This window comes from Otolemur garnettii, unplaced genomic scaffold, assembly GCF_000181295.1.
Source record: "Otolemur garnettii isolate 467f Iridium unplaced genomic scaffold, OtoGar3 scaffold00010, whole genome shotgun sequence".
NCBI classification, from domain to species: Eukaryota; Metazoa; Chordata; class Mammalia; order Primates; family Galagidae; genus Otolemur; species Otolemur garnettii.
In genome coordinates, this window is record NW_003852405.1 from 9,202,708 (window position 1) to 9,227,452 (window position 24,745).

Below are 24,745 nucleotides of genomic sequence, written 5' to 3' on the forward strand. Positions count from 1 at the left end.
ATAAGTACACATATTAGTCACAATGGTGATTCCCAACATGGGGCAGGGAGAGGGGGACAAAAAGTGACATGAATCCTCAACAGGGACAGATCTAAATTGGATGGAGGTGTCATGAAACACAGATTTGGGTAAACCAAATTTTTCCCCTTTAAGAGCCAATGCCAATAAAGTCCATGTGGGTATTTCAAGTGAAGTGTGGCCTTCCCGAAATCTGTGTGGGAAAATGTGTAAAATTTTTCTGGAGAAAAGTTTAAAGAATTTTATTAAGAGGAGTTGGAACAAGACGGCAGTCTAGAGACATCTCCTCTGCAGCCACTAGAGGTGATATTGGGGAGAAAAGATTCCAGCCACTTCTGGCTGAGGTGCTCTGCCCAGAGGCATTGCTTTGGGGGAGCAGGGAGGTGGCAGGAGCTGACATAGGAGTGCTATGGTGGTGATTATTAGAACAGGAAACCATAGAGAACTGGTGAAAGCAATTCCAGTAGCCAACAACGAGGTCAGGAGCAGCGGAGAAATAGTACAGAAAGTGAGTGTTTGAATGCCAGCAGAGGCCAGCAGCATGGCAGCAGATTTCAGACAAAAGCTAATCTGACCCATTTGGGGTTTTTTTGTTTTTGTTTTTGTTTTGTTTTGAACTGGTGTATTTTCCAGAGCTGGCTTGGGAGAACGCGAGTGAATGATCTTAAACAGTGCTCAGTGGCCAGGATTGAGCCAATGGGTAGAACAGAGCTCTCATCATTCGGCTGCTGGCAGGGCACCACCATTGTGGGAGAGCTGCCCGGGAGGAACAGCCCCAGAGTCCTGATTCCAGGCTGGTTCTGGCATGCATGATGAATTGGGCAGCTACCTCTGGGGAGACTTGAGCAAAACTTGCTTTTCTGGGAAAGCCACTTTGTGGCTACGGGGCATCAATTGGAAAGGTCAAGGCGTGTCTCTTAAGTAGGTATTGAGGGCAAATAAAACAGGAAGATGGGACTAGATAGTGGCCTCCAGCCCCCACATTTTATAGCTGTATCAGGATCATGATCTGCATGTCCTAACCCCAGAACATCACCTGTTATACAGGCAATATATTGAGATATAGAAAGAGATTTCCCTTTTTTTTTTTTAATTTTTCACCCTAGGTTTTTTGTTTGTTTGTTTTGTTTTTTTATTTTTACTTTTTCATTGTTTCTTTCTTCAATAGTAATGGCTCTATTTCTGCTATAGCCTTTCTACCCTGTCAGATCCACTCCTGACACCACTTGTCAGGGCCCAAGATTGGCCAGGTTTCGAGCCTGGCTTAACTAGGTGCTGGACGTGGACCACTAAGCTACATTGCTCAGGAACAATTTCTCTTAGGTGCCTGAGGGCTATCTACTTTAGCTGACAGGAGAGAGAGAGAGTCTTAGAGTAAAGCAGTCTTCGTAGAAAGATAGATCTTAGTCTTTAGCAGGGCTTAGTGATCTTCAGCAGAGAGACACCATGCTGGCATTCTGCAGGCAGGAGAGGAGACAGAGTCAGAGTAAGTGGGTCCATGACAGAATGCACATGCTCCCAACTGCCTTCTCCTCCAGCTTAAAATAAGACTGATCTCGTGCCTCTCAACATCACAGGTATAGAGACTGCCAATTCACCAATGCTCTCATCTTGTGAGCTCTCGTGCTTATTAGGAGAGCAAAATCCCTCTCCATGCCCTTTTCGCCAAGGTGTTGAGCTATACAGGTATTTTTATAACTCTCACTCCTCCTAGCCATAAAGCTATACAGGCTGCTACACTACCCATTTTTCTCCATTTTCCCTTTCTATTTCTCTCCTTTTCTCTCTTGTAAAGATGTTTCTACTTTTCTTATCTTTCCCATATAAATTTCTCAAATAACAACTGAGATATACCACCTTTTTTTACATCTTACACAATTTTATTTATATACTTTTATTATTATTATTTTATGATTTCTTTTATTCTTTGTTAATCTATAGTCCATTTATGCAGAGCCTCACTCTGAGGCCTGGCCTTGGGGGGGCTATAGCATTGGCTTGGTTCAAGGAGACTTTGATCCCCTGACACAGTAGAAAGTATCAGTAACAGATTAGATCATGGAGAAGAAAGAATCTCAGAGCTAGAAGATAAAGCTCTTGAGCTAACTCAGACAGTTAAAAAGACAGAAAATAAGACAGAGAAAGCAGAATGTTCACTCAGAGAATTATGGGACTTGAAGTGTTCAAACATACAAATTATAGGTATCCCAAGAGGGAAGAACAATGTCCCAAGGGAATGGAAGTCCTAAAGGAGAATATCAGAAACGAAAATTTCCCAAGTATCCCTAAAGATTCTGACACACTCCTGTCAGAGGGATATCAAACCCACATCACAAAGTCTCAAAGCTGCAGGTGCTGGCATGAATGTGGAGAGAACCATACAACCTTTTGGGAAGAAAGTATGGAGAATCCTCAAAGAACTCAAATTAGACCTCCTATTTGATCCTGCAATCCCGTTAGTAAGCATCTACACAAAAGACAAAAAATGCTTTTATCATAAGGACATTTGCACTAGATTGTTTATCAGAGCTCAATTGACAATAGCCAAAATGTGAAAATAACCTAAATGCCCACCAACCTAAAAAGGATTAACAATGTCAGGGCCCAGGACTGGCCAGGCCTCGGGCCCTGCTTAACGAGGTTTCAGATGTGGACAGCTAAGCTACCTTGCTCAGGAACAATTTCTCTCAGGTGCCTGAGGGCTATGTACTTTAGCTGAGGGAAAGAGATAATCTTAGAGAGAGTAAAGCAGTCTCAGAATAGACAGATACTACACTTTAGTAGAGCTTGGCAATCTTCAGCAGGGAGATGCCATGCTGGCATTCTGCAAGCAGGAGAGGAGACAGAGTAAGTGGGCCCATGATAGAATGCGCACCCTCAGTGCATGTGACTGCCTTCTCCTCCAGCCTAATATAAGGCTGATCTCGTGCTTCTCAACACCACAGGTATAGAGACTGCCAATTCACCACTGCTCTCATCTCACTAGCTCTCATGCTTGTTAGGAGAGCTAAATCCCTCTCTATGTCCTTTTCACCAAGGTGTGCCATTATTGAGCTATACAGGTGTTTGTTACAACTCACTCCTCCTGGCTATAGGCTATATGGGCTGCTACAGACTGTAGTATACGTTTACTATGGAATACTATTCAGACATTAAAATGATGGAGCCTTTACATCTTTTGTATTAACCCGGATGGAGTTGAAACACATTCTTCTCAGCAAAGTATCACAAGAATGAAGAAGCAGATATCCAGTATATTCAATGCTAATCTGAAGCCAGTAGACTACCTAATACACACCCACATAAGAGAAAAATGGAAATCAGTTCAAGATGGGGGGACGGAGAATGAGGGAAGAAGGAAAGGGAAGAGGGAGGAGAATGGGTGTGTTCCCAGTTAATGGGCACAATGTTAGGGTGGATGGCACACTTCATGGGTGTAGGACACAATTGTAAGAGGGACTTTACCTAACAAATGCAAACATTATACCCTATTTCTTTGTATCCTCAAAATTTTTTTTGAGACAGAGTCTTACTATGTCACCTTTGGTAAAGTGCTATGGCATCACAGCTCACAGCAACCTCAAACTCTTGGGCTTAAGCGATTCTCTTGCCTCAGCCTCCCAAGTAGCTGGAACTACAGGTGCCTGCCACAATGGCCAGCTTTGTTGTTGTTATTGTTGTTGCAGTTGTCATTGTTGTTTTAGCAGGCCCAGGCAGGGTTTGAACCCGCCACCCTCAGTGCATGTGGCTGGCACCATAACCACTGTGCTACAGGCACCAAGCCTAACCTGAAATTTAAAAACAATTTTTTTGTATTAGCTTCTGCAAAGAGTTTGTAAACTTCAGAAAGATCACACATTTTAAATTGTGTCTTTTGATATCATCACTGAATGTTTGCATCCCTCCAGAATTCATAAAGTTGAAATCCTATCCCCCAAGGTGATGTTATTAGGAGGTGGGATCTTTTGAGAGGTAATTATGTTGTTAGGGCAGAGCGCTCATGAATGGACTAGTGCCATTATAAAAGAGACCCCCGAGGACTAGTTGGCCCTTTCTGCCACGGGAGGACACAGTTGGAAGGTGCTTTGTATGAAGTCCCTAACCAGACACCAAATATGCTGGTGTCTTAATTTTGGAATTTTCAGTCTCTAGAACTAAGAGAAATACATTTCTGTTGCTTGTAAGCCACCCAGTTTATGGTGTTTTGCTATACCACTCTGAACAGATTAAAGTATCATTTTATTGGAAAGAAAACCGAAAGCCAGAGACAGTGAATGATTTACCCAAAGTCACATACACACAATGATGGAGCCGTGCCTTGTACCATGCTGTCTCACAGTGCTGACAGGTGGCTCCACTGTAATAAGCTCAGAGAGAGTTTCCCAAACGCAATCCGTTATTCTAGTCCTACGGTCTCAGAAATCTCTACATTTGTCTTTTTCTTAGTTCATTAAACTATGATCTTCAAACCTTCTCTAAACAGCTCAGTTCTGGTTTAGAACTATTTGCTGGGCCCCAGAATCTGCATTTTAACAAGCTTTTTTTTTTTTTTTGTTAAACAATATTCTTTCCATAGTAGTATTTGAGACTTGCTGAAGTGAAGGCTGATCTTGGTTTTTAGTATTGATTTGTAAAATTGCCAAAGCGTTTTTTTCTGAACTACATTTTCAGTTTTTCCAGGAAAACCAATTTGAGCTAAAATTACTTTGGCTTGGGCTCTGTCCAGAAGTGGCTTTTTTTCCAGTAACAATTTTAATATAGCTTAGTTCTTAAAATCTGCTTTAAAATATTTGTCCGATTGAGACGGAGAGTAGATGGGAAGAATTTCATATTTTTAAGCTTTGAGAAGTTATTTCAGTAATTTAAATGAAAAGATCAAATTCCTTTTGAAGAATTCTGTGTGTGTGTGTGTACGCACACGTGCACAGTATTCTCACATACATGTATGACAAAGATGGGGAAAAAAGAATCAAACACTTTCAGGTACTTGGCCATAATTATCATCATCCTAAATTAGGGTAAGCAGGATTGACAAGACCACAGAATAACTTAAGAAATATCTAAGAAATTGTTGATGTAATTTTAAAGTCTAAATTGTAACTGCTTAGGAATCAAGACAACTACCCTGTTTCTGCCTCATCGTGGCAATCATTGGTGGTTAAAAAAAAAAAAAAAGACTTCTAATACAGCCTCTTTGGAAAGAAATATGGAGAATCCTCAAAGATCTCAAATTAGATCTCCTATTTGACCCCACAATCCCACTTCCAGGCATCTACCCAGAAGAAAAAAAATCATTTCTCCATAAGGACATTGGAACTAGATTGTTAATCAGAGCTCACTTTACAATCACCAGGACGTAGAAACAACCTAAATGACCATCAACTCAGGAATGGATTAACAAATTGTGGTCCATGCACACCACGGAATACTATTCAGCCATAATAAAGATGGTGACTTCGCGTCTTTTGTAATGTCCTGGATAGAGTTGAAACACATTCTTCTTAGTAAAGTATCACCAGGATAGAAAAGCAAGTATCCAATGTACTCCATACTAATACGAAGCCAGGAGATGATCTAGTACATGCCCAAATAGCAGAAAAACTCATTTCTATTCAAGTTGAGGGAGGAGCATCAAAGGAGGCAAAGGGGGTTGGGGTCCTCTCACTGATGGGAGCGGCGGGGGGGGTTGCATGACCATAACCATAAGACAAGCTCTGCCTAACTAAATCAAATATTTTGACCTGGTTGTTTGCACCCTCACATTAACCTGAAATAAATTTACTTTAAAAATAAATAAATAAATACCGACTTTTATTGTCCTCTTGTTGGAAATAGGGTGCTGCTCCATTTCACAAGTGAATGGGCAATTCTCAATTTCCAGAAACCCCTTTCTCAACACATCCTTTATTGTGTAATCCTTGAAAACCTCCCCTGAATTCTGGGCACAATCCTCTGAGCCTCAGTGAAAGCCAAACTGCCAAGCCTGGGTTAGAAGCCTTTGTCGTGGCATTTCAGGGTTGCACACTTCACCCCATTTCTGCTGCTTATCAGACATCTCCACCTAGAGGTCCCTCAAACGGACCAGACTCAACCGTCCTGTGCTGGCCCCTTGTTGCTGTGTGGGGTCGTGATGATTCTTTGCGTGCTAAGCACTCTACACGCACCGGCCTGTTTCATGCTAACCAACTCCAGATCCCTCGTCTGGTGCCATGTCCAAGTGCGCCCTCAGACCCAACTCTGAGTAGAAGCTTCTTCTAAGGTTTAGAATTTTTTTGCCAGGTGGAATAAAGCAACATTCTGTACCATCATTTGGTCATAACTGCTGCACTGTGTGGGCTTCCTGTGCCGTCCCATGATATCTTCACCTTGCTAGGTGCTACCTGTGCGTAGACACTTGTTTTCTGCCCAGCAAACTCCATCTAATTACTTTTGTGTGTGTGTGTGGAACTAGAATTCCTGTTCAGAAAACTGTTATCTTTTACTTGATTTCAAAGGGGGGTTCTCTGTTCTTTGTGAACCTAGCCCTCCAAACTCCCCACCCCACTCCAGCCACAGTTTATAGGTCCAGAGGTGACATGAGTCACTCACTTTCCAGGGAGGTGGACTTGGGGGTGAGAGGTCAGGGTCCCAGGGAACTGAAGCTGAAGTTGTAACATGTGGCTGCTGGGAGCAGCCATGTTTGTCCACCAAGTGGGGAAAGAGATGGGTCATTTCATTTGGGTTTGGAGATCCCGGCTAGTCCCGAAGCCCACGCACTTACCATTTCTTGGGTTCCACAAGCCTTTTATTTCCTACACTTACTTAAAGCTGGGTTTCTCTCATGATCAAAATACACCAGCAAAACACATAACGATGCAATTTTCCTGGCTGGACGTGAGCTCCTTGAAGACACAGCTGAGGGCGTGGAGAAGGCAACTTCTACCCTCTGTCCCACTTCTTTGCATTCCCCACAGTTCCTAGCGCAATCGCTTGAGCAAGAAACTCACTGACAGATAAGGGGGGAGAACTATGTAATCTATTATTTCTCAACCTAAATCTCAATTTTAAAAGCCACCCTGAAGTATTTAAAAATCTTATTTTAAAAAGACAATGTTAAATGTTTGGAAAGGTTGACTCCTCTCCTAACCTTAAATGACATGAAAGCATTTAAGATCATGAAAAACAACTGAAACAATTCTGAGTCCCTTTTTCTCTGTATCACTGAGAAAATCCTCCTGTGACGACTTCTGGTTTCCTTGGTCTGGGATGGAGCCTGGCTATCACTATTTTTCCAGAAAACTTTCTGGAATTTTCGCTGGAATTGCAATTTAATTTATAAATTTGAGGAGTACTAGCTCACAATGCTTCATTGCCAGCACCATAAACGTGGCATAGCTTTCCATTTACATAGATTTTGATGGAGGTATAATTCACATCTAATAAACACTGCACATATTTAATGCACATAATCTGATGAGTTTGGTCACAGGCATGCACCTGCGATACCATCACCACAACCAAGGCCATAAACAAACCCGCTGCTTCCAAGTGTTTTCTTGTGCCTCCCTTCCTCCTTTTTTGTGATAAGAATACCTAACGTGAAATCTAACCTCAATGAATCTTTAGGTTCCCAGCTCTGTAGTGATAACTATAGGCATTATGTTGTACAGTATTGCTCTGGGATGTATTTACCTTATATAACCATAACTTCATACCCATTAAACAAAAGTGTTTCCCCTATTGTCTAGGTGTTTATGTTTCTTAGAAGACTGTGAACTTGAGCACAGTGGTTTTAACTTTATATCCGTTGCTCCACGCTAGCTTTTCTGTAAGCTTTGGGTTTTTGAGGCACTCTGTCTCCCTGGGTAGAGTGCTATGGCATCATAGCTCACAGCAATCTCAATCTTCTTGCCTCACCCTCTGGAGTATCTGGGACTATAGGCATGTGCCACTACACTCAGTTAGTTTATTTATTCTTAGGAAAAACAGGGTCTTGCACTTGCTCAGGCTGGTCTTAACTCCTGAGCTCAAGCAATCCATTTGCCTCGGCTTCCCAATGTACTGGGATTACAGGTGTGAGCCACCATTCCCGGCCTCAATAAGTTTTGTCAAATGAATAAATGAATATCAATCCACGGTAAACTTTCCAACGTCTGTGGGTAAATACGAATTCTTACCTTGTATTTCCTTCCCACCTTCTCAATTTTTTCTGGACCAGCAAAATCCTCCATCAAAGGCAACCGCCTATTAAAGCTCCCCAATTCCTTTCCAATAAAGCCTCTTCAAAGTTCTGCTCCCAAACTAAATTTCACCCAGACTTCTAGATCTAATAATCAAAGATCTACTAAGAAAATGAATCTGTATAACACAAGTTCTGAAGAACTCAGAGAAAATTAATTAAAAAAAAATAAAAGTGGAATTTTAAAAAAGGCCTAACCTAAGCTTATCATGTGTCAGTTATGTAGGTTACAGCAGTAAAAGGCATACCACCCTAATTAAGGATGTCACAGCTTGGAGAGAGAGAAAAAATTAGACTTTACCAAACTCAGAGCGGGAAAGGCTTCCAGAAGGAGTTAGAAAGCCAGCTGACTACTGAAAGGATAGGCTTTATGTGGCATGCGAAAATATGTAAGAAGGTGAGTTCCAAGGTAAAGATACATTTTAAAAGACATTTTCTTTAAAAAATTAAAACATAAAAAAATGTTTAAAGCGCTCTTAAAAAAAAAACAAGAGGAGTGCTTGTTCAGAGAAAGTTAAGATCCCCACAGGCCTTGCATCTAGCCTGAAACCCAGGACGAGCTACCCTGGACTGATCTTGTGAGTCAAAATCCCCAGGCAGAATATTCTAAGGATACTTCTTATGAGTAGGACATTTTTAATATTCTAAGGATACCTCTTATGGGTAGGACATTTTTGTCAGCTCACAATTATCCTAGTTAGATTGCTAGTCTGGCATCTAGAGACTTGTGAAAGCTATCACACTTTGGGAAAATTTTAATAACACAATTACCATGGGCCAAACAATATACTAAATGCCATAAATCTATAAGTAATCAATACACTATCTTAGTATAGCCAACAGGTATTCATTTATAAGCACATTTTATCATCTTAATCTATACTTTTTATTGTTTTAGGTACCTGTTTTTAAAAATTTCATTGTTGCCTGTTTTTTGGCAATCATTTTTAGCTTTAACTTTACTCTTCATTTTATTTCATATTGTTTTAATATAGTATTTTAAAAGCCACATTAACCTACGTTTTTATTTGTTTGACTCATAACAGGTAAGTAGCACAGAAATTAAGAGCAAAATTTTTAGACAATTTCTTCTCTTAAAGCAATTCTTCTCTTTTAGATGAATTTCTCCTATTCTAGTTTGGCCTGCAAAGGATTGGGATATTATCGACATTGAGTGGAAGCAGGTTCGCTATGGCCAAGAGAGCTTTTTTAAGAGGGAGCTGGACCACTTTCAAATTTATTCATTATTTTTATTATTTTTTAATTTATTCATTCTAAAACAAAACAGTGCCAGAACTCTGGCCCATCTGGAATACTAGAGTCCCAAAAGGATAGAGTTTCTGTTTCCTAGACGGCAACTCTTCTCCATGAACCAGTTTTCTAAAAATATGGGTTTTGGGTCAACTTCACGAGGTAAAACTATATATCAATTTAAATGGGTTTCAGTTACTACAAAATCATTCGTACAGAAAAATATCTAAATAGGAGGTCTGAGACTATCCTTGGAAAGGCCTGTTTGTAAGGCTGGCCTTGGCGTGTGCCTGAGAACTTGGCTAGTAAATGGTTCCCTGCACTGGTTTATACCCCATGCTGATTTACAGCATCCTTAAATGATAAGGGTGGTTCACCGCGCCTTGGACTATGCAAACAAAATGATTTACGCTAAATATCTGTTTTCCCTTGTGGGCATCTAGGATTTTGGTTTGGGTTAGACAGAGGTTGCCTACATCACATGCTCCCCGTAAAAACCTTGGGGTTTAGATGTTAAGTCTCTAATGAACTTCCTTGGTAGATAACACTTGGTACTTGTCACACTCCCTGCTGGGGAATTAAGCACGGCCTGCATGACACCACTGAGAAAGGACTCAAGGGAGCTCGGACTTGGGTTTCCTTTCCGCCCCATGTGCCTCTTCCCTTGGCTGATTTTGCTCTCTATGTTTTTACTATAATCTTAGCTGTGGTGCAACCATATGCTGAGTCCTGTGGACCTTTCTAGAGAATCATCAAAATAGAGGTTGTGCTTGGGGACCCTCCACACATGGGGCTTTTCTCTCCCTCAGCAGACAGATAATTCGATCCTAACTGTAACTGACTTTCATCTCTCCTCTGGACCAGACGTGTGAACTTTTGGCTTACCTTAAAATTATCAATCCTAACTACCTGTCACTATAACAGAAATCCTTAATTAGGGACAATTTCCCTCAACAGATTTGACTTTAAAATAGATCACACTAAAGTCTCAGTTAGTCAGCTTAGCTGATCTTCAAGGTGGCACTCAGCAGACCATTTCTTGTCATGACAGGACAGCCATCTCGGGGCCAGTGTCCCTCATTCTGCCTCTGAGGTAACGTCAGAGAAAGAGAACCCCAAGGTTGGTGCTCTGTGGGTGTGTGACGTGAGACTCTCCAAACCCAGTGACACAGCCCCCAGTGTGTGTGCTAACAAATCTTAGTGGTGTATACTAACATGGTGCTGACCATTTATTTTCTGGTCACTGAAGGCACCTAACTGGGAAATAAAGTAAGTTACTAGCTAGATCTCAAGCAGCGGGGAAATTCTGGGATTGTCTGTTATATTCGTGAAACTCTGTGAAATTCATTTCCTTGAATCAGAGAAAGCTAGGCATGTCCGACGCTCCTGGTCACACCACGTGACTTCTCAAAAATTAACGATTACATCCTTCTAGAATTGACAAACCACCTGCAATGTGCTCCTTAGGAGTATGATATCTAATTTATAATTTGTCCATTTAAAACAAAATGTGCAGTATGTGGTTAAAAATCTCTGCAAGAAAGCTAGAGTTTAGGAAATGGTTCCCGCTTAGAGTTTTATTTCTCCGTGTTTTTGTTCTTTACAAAGATAAGAGGGGACCAGTTTCTTTAATCACAAGTCTCTGGGACCCCTGTGTTTTCCAAGTTTTATTTAATTTCCCGATACAAAAAGGCAAACGTTATCCTTACACTAAGGTGAGTAAAAGCCACATAGGCAGACAATAATAGATAGATACTTAGATAGTCTTCTTCTACTGTTCTGATCTCTGGTTTCAGTTTGTCTTTCAAACTTCCTATTGCATATGCCTGATGCAATTATTTGGGGGGATCTTGGTGTCAAGATTGACAATCTCACTTATGGATAATTTCTTCTTAAAACATCAACTAAATGAAGCCCAGTGAGGAGTCCTGGAGTTGACTGAACCTATGTAAATGTGCCCAACCTAAGACAGATAGCTGGTAACATTCGAGAGGCCTCCGTATCTCAGCCTTGAGTGACAGCATGAGTTGCTTCAAACTTCAGTGTCCAAAGCCCCTCCTCACCTCTCTCTGGTGCACCTGCTCTGTTCTTTGAAGCCACCCCATATCCTTTGGAAGACAGTCATAACACAAACAAAATATAGCTGGCTCTCCATATCCATGGCCTCAGCATCCATGGGTTCCACATCCTAACTAGCAATGGAAAATATTCAGGGGAAAAAATTGCATCTGTACTGAACATGTGTAAACTTTTTGTCATCGTTCTTTGAACAACAGGGTTTAACAATGATTTTATGTAGCATTTACATTGTATGAGCTATTGTAAGTCATCTACAGATTAAGTTATATGAAAAGGATATGCACAGGTTATGTGCAAATACTACACAGGACTTGATCATCTTCAGATTTTGATACCAATGGGAGCCTTGAAGTCAATCACCCAGGGATACTGAGGGGGCAACTATATATTTGACGTACCATTAGCCCCAAATCTGAAGTTTTAATGTAAACATGTGCAGCTAGAATCATTTCTACAGTTGCTACCAGGCCTATTTTTCACTCATAAACCAACTTCTCAAACATATGTGGCCAATTTGATTCAAACCAAAGGAGAAACAGCAAGTGGTGATGTGACTTACCTTGATTTGGATGGCTAAAACAACACTTGGGAAGTGAAAAGGCCAGCTGGTATACGTTTGTACATTTAAAACCAGTTCCAAATCTATATTTTGCAATAAAATCAGTCTTTCAGTTTAAGTTTCTACTTGTACTTAGCAAAAAAAAAAAGTTTAAAATCCTCTGGAAAAGCTATTTTTCTCCTTCTTGATATGATTATCATAATTCAATCCATAGAGAAGGAACTGGGTGGGAATATATTAACATTTCAATTCAGCTCAAAATAACTTAATACAATTATTTCCTACTTTTCCTTATGTACCAGGGCGGCTAACTCTGAGCAATAACATGTGTAAATAAAGGAGTTTTATCCTATGTTGTAAATTGTACCCTGCTGTAATTAGAATCATCACTACTTAATCCTGTATGAGGGGACATACAGCGATCAAATTCCTACTTTGCTGAGTGTTGCAAAGAGGACCCTGAGGCTTTGCAGGCATCACTAATTCTGCGGTAAGACAGTATTTTGAGAAGGAACACAGACCTCTTATACAGCATGTAGCACCATAGATACTGCCCAATGTATATACCAACAATTGCTTTAATTAGATACGTTTAATATATTGATGGTGCCATCAAAGAAAGCATGCAAATGAAATTTGAAAATACATTTGTGCAGCTTATAGTAGGTAAATCTGTGCTCCTGCCGTGTTTGAATCACAGCTGAAGATATTCATATATTGAGTAGTCTTCCCAAGAGTGTTATGAGATTCGTAAACCACTTTAGATCTAAGGATAACAAAATCGTGTGAACTACCAATAAGTGAAAAATGTGCTGAAACTAGCTAATTATTATTATTTTTTTTTTTTTTTTTTTACTTTTTTATATGAACTCAATACTTAGAAAAAGAGATTTTTGGCAGGGCACAGTAGCTCATGCCTATAATCCTAGCACTGTGGCAGGCCAAGATGGGAGATCTCTTGAGCTCAGAAGTTTAAGACCAACCTGAGCAAGAGTGGGACGCTGTCTGTACTAAAAATAGAAAAAAGTAGCTGGATGTTGTGGTGGGCACCTATAGTCCCAGTTATTTGGGAGGCAGGAGGATCCCTTAAGCCCAAGATTTTAAGGTTGCTGTGAGCTTAGCGACACCATAGCACTCTACTCAGGGCAACAGAGTGAGATTCTGTCTCCAAAATAAGAAAAAGGAAAAAAGAGATTTCTCTGTCATTCTAAACAGGTTTATGGGTTCTAAGAAATCTTCTCTTCTCTTCTCAAGATGGTGGTCCCATGACGATCTTGGTACCCCCTGTTTCCGTGCAGAGTTGTGAGGATAGCTATTTGTGGATTCCCAATTCCAGATGTAAAACTACCCTCCCACCCACATTTCCTTTGCACTCTTAAAACAAAATAAAAACTTTATTCCACCTGATATCTTTCTATAATTTCCACACTGAGAAAAATGGACATTCTTCCTCAAAAGGAACTGATGACTACTGTATTGTACAATAGCCATCAATAGTCATAAATGACCAACCGGGACAGTGTTTTAATACCAGAAAGGAAAACTAGAGAAAGTTCCAGAACCTAACGTCATCTGACGTTTGTGAAATTCCAAGTGTAAGATTTTTCTGAGCTAACTGCCATGTACTTCAGGCCATGGCTACAACTTGCAGAGTAAATAAAAAATAAACTACAAAACCAGACTGGCGATCTTGAGACACTAAAAAGGCACCAACTCCATTGAATCAAAAATAAAATTATAAAGAGACTTCAGCCCATTGATAATTCAAAATCCAAATGATGAAAGCCAAGGAAGAAGTAAGTTGCATAAATCTTTTATTATTTATTAGCAGTGTATTCTTCTACACTTTAAAATAGAACAAAATATCTTTTGGAAGATAAACTATTCATAACAAAATACATGTCAAACAATTTTTATTACCAGAGTAGAATTACTTTGCTATATACTTTCTGTATTATTTACATCCACGTCTTAGTGTGTCTGTGTACGTACGTGTGTAAAATAATTTTAAGATATACACATGTAGATACATATGACACATACAATGATAGAAAATTTACAGTAGTCAACTTTACAATCATTTTGATAGCTGCACACAAATTAGTGTTCACAGAACTAAAACTGTCCACATGGTTCCCTGTCCCCCACTTCTCCAACGTCATCAAATTACTTTTTAGTAATAATCTAAAAAAAAAAAAAATACTATCATCTTCCTATACAATTAACCAGGTTTTTTTTACAATAATTCATAATAAAATATTTTACTTTTTTCAGCTTTAGAAAAGATAAAACAGTTTAATTCCACTTATTTTAATTTCTGAGTCCTCTACCATACAATTCATTTTTTTCATCCGTTGAGTGCAATTTTTGGTGCTGCAGTTATGGAAGGTGAAATGAACAGACCTGAGTCAAACACTCATTCAAAGGCCTTTTAAAAAACATAAAACATGAACAAAAATGGTTTGCTGAAGCATACCTAACAATCTCAAGGTTCCCCTCCTAATAAATACATTATAAATAACTCAATGGTTGAGAGTAAACACTTCACATGAGTTCATTTAATTAGCCCTTGCGTGGTTGGAGTAGTCCATTGTTAAACAGCCTGGGAGCCAATCAGGATCTAATGCTCCCCAACTCCTCTGAAGACCTACATAGGAGCTCCCATGAAAGGGCTACGCGTACCTGTAAGGAGATCTTTCGTTTTCGTGTTACGGTCCAGATACGCAGGTGCATCAGGGAAGTTGTGTTCTGTTTTAAAAGTCTCTACTTTAACAGAGCGAACTACTGAGCAGCATCTTTTCCACTTTTTTTTCTTCTTCATTGATTTAAAACTGATTTCAGACCACGTGGGATTACAGGCAACCACAACTTCCTACCAAAAGGAGGATGCTTTATTTGGGTTAAGTACTCCTTGAAACGGGAGAAAGACATCAAAGCATTTGGAATGTTGTCATTTCATAGAGAAACACCCTGCTTTCTGGAGAAATATTCAGTGAGTTCTGATTTTCAACTGTAGGCTCAGTTTTTGAAAGGCCCCAAGGATGCAAAACTAATTTAATTGGCTCAGCAGGAAAACCAAAAAGAAAGGAAATTGTCCTAAATAAGCCGTATCAGATGATTATTCTCTTGGTAGAGATAAACTTGGATAAACTGGGTTAAATTAGACTGGCTTCCCAAAACAGTGAACGGATCTGCTGTATTCCTCGCCGGAGCATAAAAACCACTGTCTAAAACTTTCTCCCTTCTTCTTTCTTAATAAGGAGGAATTATTTATTCATCATAGACAAAACCATACTAAAGCTAAACAACTTTAAAATACAAATTTTTGGTAGCAAACAGCATGAAAATCTAAATCAAAATATAGTCTAGTTTTTACATCATTTGATATATTTATAAATGTATCAAAATAGCCTTTTAAAGTTCACAATACATACATAATGTTAACACTGTACATTGTAATGTAATAATAAATGTATTACCGAAATACATGGAAAATAACCTTTCAAAATACCAAATTCAACATTAAAATTGTCTTAAAAAGTGTTGAACTCTCCATAAACATAGTCTCAGTGCAGTTACAGTAGTCATTAACCAGTGTATTTGGTTTCAAGTCTCTTGACGGTGTAATCTTAGTGCTCTCTGCAATGTAAGGGAAGAAGGCAGAGATACTCTTCCAGCAAGAAGCCGCTGCTTTCTCTCTACTCTGCTGGTCCAGATGAAGGAATTGTGTGTGAGGGTGGAACAGCATTCACCGGAGTGGCAAGGCCTTAGTAATGGACATATTCAGACTGAAGGGACTGTGCAGGGAAAGAGATAAACTCAGGTTAAATTCCATCCCATGCAAAACTGCCAGCAAGCCACTCACCTCCTCCTTCAGCACTGGCAGTGTGGGGCTGTGTTACAGAGACACAGAAAATAAACTACAACAAAGCAGAAACAAACCGTAGGGAAACGAAACCTTTGCTCAATAAGAATGAGAGATTTGATAAGGTAAAGGGATAGCAAGAAACGCGCTATTTTAAAAGGTTTACTAATATATTACTAGTGATTAAAAATTCAGTATTAATTACAAATTGGGCCAGGTGTCACTGCAGGCGCCTGTAGTCCTAGCTATTTTGGGAGGCTGAGGCAAGAGGCTCTCTTGAGCTCAGGAGTTTGAGGTTGCTGTGAGCTATGATGATGCCAAGGCACTTTAGCCTGGGACAAGAGAGTGAGACTCTGTCTCAAAAAGAAAAAAAACTAAAAAATTGGGAGATAGCCTAAACTCGTTTCTAAGCTTTGTGCAGTAATATTGAGTTTTACTCAAAAATATAAAATGATAGGGTGGCACCTGTGGCTCAAAGCAATAGGGCACCAGCCCCATATACCATAGGTGGCGGGTTCAAACCCAGCCACGGCCAAAAACTGCAAAAAAAAAAACAAAAAAAAAACAATTAAATGATACTTGTAACTAATTAAAGATTAACATATACTTTGAGAAACTATATGCCTTTTAAATTTTTATTCAGTACATATGGATGCTTCTAATGCAGTAGAATTAACAGCCATTTAAATAAATTCCTTTTTAAAGCTTGAATCTAATAAATTCCTTACAAATCTTTTCCATTAAGGAGACACCAAGCACTACCACTATCAGACCCAAAAGCATCCATGGTGAAGAGTCCTGTAATCAAAACGTAATAAACAGTGGCAACTTTCAAGTAAACAATACAAGTTCCTCCCACAGCGTATTAGATACTAACATACCTATAAAACAGGGAACATGATTAGAAGACGGAATCAGAATGCATGGATACAGACACAAACCAGAAAAGATAGAAAGAGCGTGAGAAACTTGGCTAAATAGTTTTTTAAGCAGCAAGCGTGGTTAAAAAAGAAGGAACATAAGTCAATCTAAACATTAAAAAAAATTATTTTTTACACAATTCTCCTAATCAAATGCCTTAGAACAACATCTACCAAATGCTCTTTTCTCCCACCCAATAATTATTTCCTAAATTATTGGTCGCATTTTATTAACAGGTTTAATCAGTTCCGACACTGGCCCATTTTGGTGATGATCAGGAGAGTAAAAGAGGAGCTATCCATTTTCCAAGAATTTTCCAAAAGCATTCAAACTATCTTTATTCAGCTCCAAAATCCCGGAGAACTGTCTATCCATAGCCATTTCCTAAGTAAGTACCTATTACATGGTAAGTCAAAAAGTTATGATCCCTGACCTCAAAGGGCAGGGGACCTTTCTGCACTGTCGTTAACAGATGTGGAACAAAAAGACGGAGGAGTCAATGTTAAATAGCAATATACGTAGTGCCAAATTACCCTTGTGCACCAGCAGAGGATTAGGCGGAGGAGTCGTAAGGGGAAAGGGCGGTTCTTGGGGCTGCAAATATCAAGGAAGAGGTTTCAAGAGCTGTTGGGAGAAATGGGGAAGGTTCGGCAAGGTGACTTTCTCAATACCAGACGGCTTTATTCTAAGGCTTCAGAAGGAATGAGACGATTGAAAAGCAAGGCATTATGCTAGAAATATACCTGAAGCTACAGCAGGAATAAAAGAGGTCAGATGCTGAGAAGGTCCAGGGACACTGGTGGGTCACCACACCAGCCATCAGAGCACAAAAACAGACTATCATTTTTTTTTTAGCTGCTTTTCCCCCGGTTTCTTCTGTAGTTTGGCAAGTCCTTCCAGCTGCAGGAATGCCACACGTGCATGTCACAGGGTGCTCATCAAGTCTGTGTGCAATTTAAAATGGCTGGCTATTTGACATACTGTTTGGACACTCGGCCAGGGCTTTCTTGGAAGTATCTAACTTTTACTTTTGTTCCAATGAGATCAGTTACTTGTGTTATTGCTAACATTAACTAGAAAACTCCTTCAGTTGCCTATAAATTTAGATCAAAGTTGTTTTTCCTAGGACCTCTAAAGCTCCATCAACTCTTAATAAACAGAGATATAACAAATAGACACCGGACCACTGAGCCTTGTTAAACTTTCTTCTAGCTCAGCGGTTCTCAACCTGTGGGTCACAACCCACAGGAACTGTATTAAAAGGGTGCAGCATTAGGAAGGTTGAGAACCACTGTTCTAGCTTATGTATACACACATCAATATACAGGGAATAATTATGTGTGCATGCATATACATATATATGTACACTTATTTGGTGAATCATATTACACACTAAAGTGGAAAAGAGAAATAGTCCAGAATATTGTAAAGATTTCTATTATTTCCATGAAGTATATACGCCTTAGTCTTCTGGCCCACATCTTTGTTTTCTCACGGCAGAGCTCACAAACCCTGGCCAATGTTTAATCCAGCCTCAGAGACAGTTCACCACAGCCCTACTGCCTCCTTTTCCACCCACTCAGTTTTCTCTGTCACAAAGCCTAACTGGCCTTGCAGGATTCTGCAAACAATCAAAGACATAATTTGACCAAAGAATGGACAGAAGGGTCCTGCTAGGTCAACACTTACTGAACATCAGTTGCCTCTATTAGACCCTGGGGATAATACTATAATACCAAAGTTCCCAAAACAAAACACGTTTCATAGTTACTTTCTAGGGTACAAAGAATATTAAAGGAAATAAAAGATCAGTAAAAAGAATTTAGCAAATTACTCTGACATCAGAATTTTGTAACAAGTTAACTTCCTTTCATTTTCAATCAAAAATAAAAATCTTAATGGAAATGGGCTGAAGAAGAGAATCGTTGAAGTCTATTAGATCTACTTGCTTTACAAAAATAATCATAACTAATGCTTCAAGGCCTTTTCATTGGGGGAGCAACGGTGTGAGGTAATAAGAACATTTTGATTTCAAGTGGGGGATGTGTTGAGAGTCTCTGGGTCATCTGTACATGGCCACAGTTGAGGAAACCTCCAGAAAAACACCAGTACTTTCCATTTGAAACTTTAACATAGAAGACAGATGACAGATAGATAGATAGGCCACCTTAGTTCCTAGTTTGGGCTGATATATATATTATAATAAAGCATAACTTCATGCCTCTTGTGCAGTCACAGATAGGATATCAATCATATACAATGTCTTCCAAATGGCCATGTATTGTAAAATCATTCCAGAAAGATAATAGCCAGTTACTGGCATTTTAATTTTTTATAATAAAAATATATATGTATTTATATTCCATAAGCAATATCATCATTGCTATTGATTCTATTATTTAAGAAACAGATTAACTGAAGGACAGTTATCTGGAGTTCTTAATTCATGAGATTTATTACTTGGTAAGTCAAGTCTGAGGTAGGTTATGTATAGAGAACTTTCTCTATGCCAGGCATAGTTCTAAACATCTTGTGTGTATTCACTTATTCAATGTTCCAGATAACTCCTATTACAGATGAAATGGAATTTCAGGGAAATCGAGGCACAACATAGTAAAGCAATTTACCCAAAATCGTGTTAATTATGAAGTGGAGGAACTAGCATGTGTACTGTAATCACTACACGGTCAAACATTCTCTATCTCCCTGACAGACACAAATAATGACCTTCGGCAGGGGATGATCCTGATTGAACAAAGAAATACTAAATTACTTCTAAAAACATAATATTACACTACAAATAAAACATTTTAAAATAATTTGTATAAAGTCTGAATCCAATAGAATTTTGAGGAATATTCTACATTTCAAAAAAGTTTTCTTTAAGCCAGGTATGGTAGCTCACACCCGGTAATCCTACCCAGAGTGCCAGTAATCCTGGCACTCTGAGAGGCCAAAGAGGGAGAATCCTCTGTGCTCAGGAGTTTTGACCAGCCTGAGCAAGAGAGAGACCTGGTCTCTACTAAAAACAAAAAATTCGCCAGGCATTTGTAGCAGGCACCTGTAGCCCCAGCTACTCAGGAGGCTGAGGCAGGAGGATGGTTTGAACCCAGGAGTCTGAGGTTGCTGTGAGCAAGGCTTGACACCATGGCACTCTAGCCTGGGCAATACAGTGAAGCTCTGTATCAAAAAAGTTCTTTATAAGAACTTCCATGCTTCAGTAATCTAGGTAAATGCTTTGCTTGGCCAATGTTTTCTGTTGTTACCATAATATATAATTAACCTAATGTATCTGAAATACAAAAAAAAAAAAATTAACAATGGCAGTGAAGATGGTTATGAACAAATTGAGACCTGAGGTGTAAATATTTTGTAAGTTAGCACTTATTTATATAACCCAGCACTTGTTTAATTTCCCAAATACAATATCCAAGTTCATTTGGTCAGTAAGTTCAACAGGGCTATTTTGAGTTATGACCAGATCAAGTTTATTATGAACATATGGTATTATTATGGTATAAATATAATAAAACTAATAATGCCACAATAGTCTACCTGAAAAATAAAGATATAATTGTCTTACACTTGCAGCCCCCAAAATTTTATGTCAAAATACAAGGTTCCATCAAGAAGTCTTGTTCCCTGAAAGCAGGAAGATTTGACATAAAACAAAAGTGTTAGGTAAGGAGATCAAGACAATTTGTTCTGTTCTAGAAATCTGCTACTAATCTGTTTTGGCAGATGTAGGTAGTAGCTTTAAAAATTTATCTATTCTGGAGGTGTTTCTTTTTTAAACAGCCCAGTTACCTAATCATGGTAGAAAAATGTCTAACAATTATAGGCATAAATATTGTACAGAAGATTATTAATAAATTGGCTATCAGAAACAGAAAATTGTACAAGATAATGAAAGATTAAGGTCCTTGCCAGAAAATGAATGAAACAATGTCTTGATGGGCAAATAACTTGAACCCAAGGACAAAGACCCGATGGCCTGGAATGTTAGCATCCTACTAGGTCAAAATCCTGACTCAAAATTTCCAGCCACGCTGACTTTTTTCTTTCCTGTATTTCTCCAATTTTGCAAGTCCCTTACGGAAGAAAAAATACTTTACTAGTCTCCCCTGGTTTGAGTACTAACTGCAGAGGCAAAAAGCACCTAAAATAAATCGTTTATTTTAACACGACAATTACAGGGAAGAAATACATGTTTGGCGGTATGGCATTTTTATATATAACGTACTCTACTCTTAAAACACTCTATAGTATTTTAAGTTTTAATGAACAAATACAACACGAGGGAAAAATAACTGCCTCTATACCCCTGTGTCTCTTTATGTCTTTATAAAGACAAAGTTACCAACTTTTGTATTGCTTATAAATTAACATGCAAAATGCGTGCACTGATACAAATGTCCACACATGTGCTTTCACGTATTGAAAGTATTTGCCTCTGCTTATAAAATACATACTTCTCTGACAACACTAGGTGAAACATAGCTGGATATGATTTTATCAGCATCGAATTAACACAAAAAGACGAAGGTTTATGACAAAATCAGCTTTGAAAGGGGGGGCATATATTTTTCTAAAGTGTTTTCCTTGTACTTCAGGGACTCCAAGATTTAACGAGCCAATTTGGGTTAATTAAAATGCTATATCAAATATTCTTTCATCTTCCTGCATGATTTTTAATAGATTCTTTTTTCTGGGAAAATTTAATATATGCTTTTCAACAATGACAAAAAGCTCAATTGTTAGATGACAGATTGTTGACACCCAGCTTGACTCAGCCAACCATTACTTGAGAGTTTTCAGTTCATCCGAACACTAAAATTATATTGATGTAAGCGTGGTAAAATTTATTTTCTGTTTTAGTAAAGTCATATTTCTATCAAAAAAATACATAATTTCCAGATTACTATATATTAAAGCTAAAGCTGAAAACCTGTTTTGCTCACAGTGTGAGACACAGGTTCCCAAGAAGTTTAGCTTAACACGCACACATCCAGATATGAGATCTAACTTTTCTTTCAATAATTATTTATTAGGTGCTTATTATACTATGGAACCTCAGGAAACAAAGACCCTTCTAAGATGCTTAAATGCCAGCAGGAGAATCACGTATAACTGATTATCATAGGAGGCTGGCAGGGGTCTGAACAAAGTCCCATGAGAGTCGAGAAGGAAAAGCCTTTCTGCCTGGGTAGATCACAAATGCTTTATCAAAAATATAACTATTGAGCCAGGCCAGGAAACAAAAAACACAGGAGAGAAAGGAGGACAAGCAGAGAGGACTGCCTGGGCTCCAGCAGGCTGTGGCAGGCTGTGGCCCTCCTGCAGAGTGCTGTCCCCGTGCCGGGTGGACTGCTGGAGAGCAGGCAGGTAGCCCGGGGTCCGATGGGAATGACCCCTGAAGGGCAAGCTGAGGGAGCCAGGCCAGACCTTGTAGGCAGAGTGGAGCCACTGAACGGTGCCAAGAAAGAAAATGATTTGATCAGCTCTGAGCCTTAGAAATTTAGCACTGACAGCAGGATCAAGGGCAGATTAAAGGCAAGAGACACTTAAGGAAGGGGGTAAAAAGTAAAGGGTGACAGTTCATGAAGACCTCCCTTAAGGCAGCAGAGAGGGAGAGATGGAGGAACAGAAAGATGTCGGGGGGAGAACTGATCCGACGCGGTGACTGGATGCAGCCAAGAGAAAGGCAGGCGTAGCATCGAAGATGATCCCAAACGTCTAGCTTGCACGACTGGATGAATAAAGATGAGATACTGAGCCCAAAACCAAAGAGGAGCTGGCAGCTGGAGGAACATGTTTTCTCTCCATCCCGGGTGACACCCCCAGAACCCTGGGAGTAGAGGTCCAGTGCTCAGGGGATTACCCCAGGGGAGAAGAAGGCCACATTCAGAGCTCTGGGGAAACCCCACAGGGGCATGGACAGGGTAGCAAAATAGTAAGCGGAAAGAATATTCCGAAAATCAAAGGGGAAGAAAATGACAGAAAAACAGGCTGGTCAGTATTGCCAGATGCTGGAGAAAGACTAAGAATAATGAGGGCCAACAGGAGAGCCTCGGATCCGGCCTTGAAGTCAGCGGCAACCTAAGGAGACCCTTTCACCAGAATGAGGGCAGGGCACTGGCCAGCCCCAGAGATGAGACAGGGGCAACGTGGGCTTCTCTTTCTCCAAGTTCGGCCATAAAAGAGAAACTGAAAAGAAGACAAGACTGAGGGAAGACTCCTCCACACCCCACCAGCCCACCAGCTCGGATGTGCACATTTGCAGGTGAGGAGACGGGCGAGTGGAGGGGACGAGGCTGGTGATGTAAGAGGGGAAGGAAGTAGACCGGGTAAGTTTCTGGAGGAGCTGGAAAAAACAGTTAGGTTGCTTCTGACTTAAAGGGAAGGGGGAAAGGATGAGTTCGGATGCAGATTAACTCTGAGGCCGGGGAGAGGGCAGCTGAAGGAAATTCCTCTGATGTAGTCCACATCCCCCGCAGAGCTCAAGGCAAGGGTGTGTGGCTCTGGAGGTTAGGAGGGGTTGTCGGTGGGAATGTTAAAAAGCTTTGAAACAGCCATTGTCAGAAAGAGAAAGGGACCCAAAAGGGAGCCACTAATTCTAAGAGCGGAGAGGCCAGGTAAATTAGAAACACATCGGAAATGGAGCCAGCTGGCAAAATGGCAGGATTCTTCTCATCAGTGCTTGGAAGAGAGATGAGGAACTCACACAAAAGATGGCTGAATCGGTCTAATTTGGGAGGCTGAAAATAAAGTGGCTACAGGAAAAATGCCCAAGTTGTTGGAAAAAGAAAGCAGAAATAACTATGCAGGTTACAGGAGGGGAAAAGTCCACTGAGAAGGCTGGAGAAACAGGCAGAGGCAGAAAGAGGTCACAGCGTCGGGTCAGCAGGGAGGTTAAGTGTTTGACAGGAGCTTGGCAGGACTCAAGATGTCAGGATCACATAAGAAGGCCTGCTACACGGATTTCCAAGTGAAGAGAAATGATCAGCCATGTTAAGGAAGTTAAAATTATGGTTGCCATGAGACCTTGGGTAAGTCATTGCCTCCCTAAGTCACCGTGTCCTCATCTGTAAATTGTGAGTTAAAAAAATATGATAATGTCTATAAAGTACCTGATACAGTGCCTGGCACATAGAAAGTACTTAATAAATCACTGGAGACAATGATGATGGTTAGAAAAAAGCTGCAGTCGTCCAGGATGTTGGCAGGAGGCTGGTAGCTAACAAGCATAAGCCAAAGTCCTCGAGGGAGGAAAGTGGACAGAGGACCGTGATGGGGACGAAAATATCCTCGTATCATTCAATGGACGATGTTTTCCAGAGAGAAGAGGGTGTTGAAACAGGGTGTCTAACAGAAAGTCAGGACACAGCCTTTCCCTCCAAGGATCTGGGCACTCCCTGACAGTAAGCAATTTGTGCTTAAAGACTAAATGAGGGACGCTGGGTTGGAATGGGCCAGGCTTATTTTGCTCACTTTCAAATGAAGATTTCTTGATTTTCTTTTTTGGTTCACTGTTTGTTCATAACAGACGGTTGAAGGGCTCACAACGGTCTACCTAAGAGAGAGAAATATCGGCCTCTAAACGGCTTAAAAATAGTTCTCTCTCACACATATTAGCCATTGAGTTATTCAGGCATTTACCACCATCAATAGCCAGGGTCCTTCACCAGAGACTTCGGTTGGGGGCAAGTTCAGTGACTTCACAAGTAAGTGATGAGCATGTGGTGTCTGTGCCTGTCTCTGTGTGCACGCACACCGCAGGTGGTGTCTGTGCCTGTCTCTGTGTGCACGCACACCGCAGGTGGTGTCTGTGCCT

The 24,745-nt window shown here is 40.1% G+C and overlaps 1 protein-coding gene across 2 annotated transcripts in view; it reads right to left on the reverse strand.

The window, feature by feature from the left end:
• Positions 1 to 13,922: 13,922 nt before the first annotated feature.
• The window catches only part of CDC14A (cell division cycle 14A), a 191,818-nt gene continuing 180,995 nt past the window's right edge, over positions 13,923 to 24,745 (reverse strand). The window contains exon 16 of one of the 2 annotated variants that reach the window (XM_003784115.3): positions 13,923 to 15,922. In XM_003784115.3, the coding sequence (XP_003784163.1) occupies positions 15,893 to 15,922 (30 nt within the window). In that variant the 3' untranslated portion in view covers positions 13,923 to 15,892. The remainder of the gene's footprint in view (positions 15,923 to 24,745) is intronic. The other variant, XM_023509846.1, reaches the window with a different exon arrangement.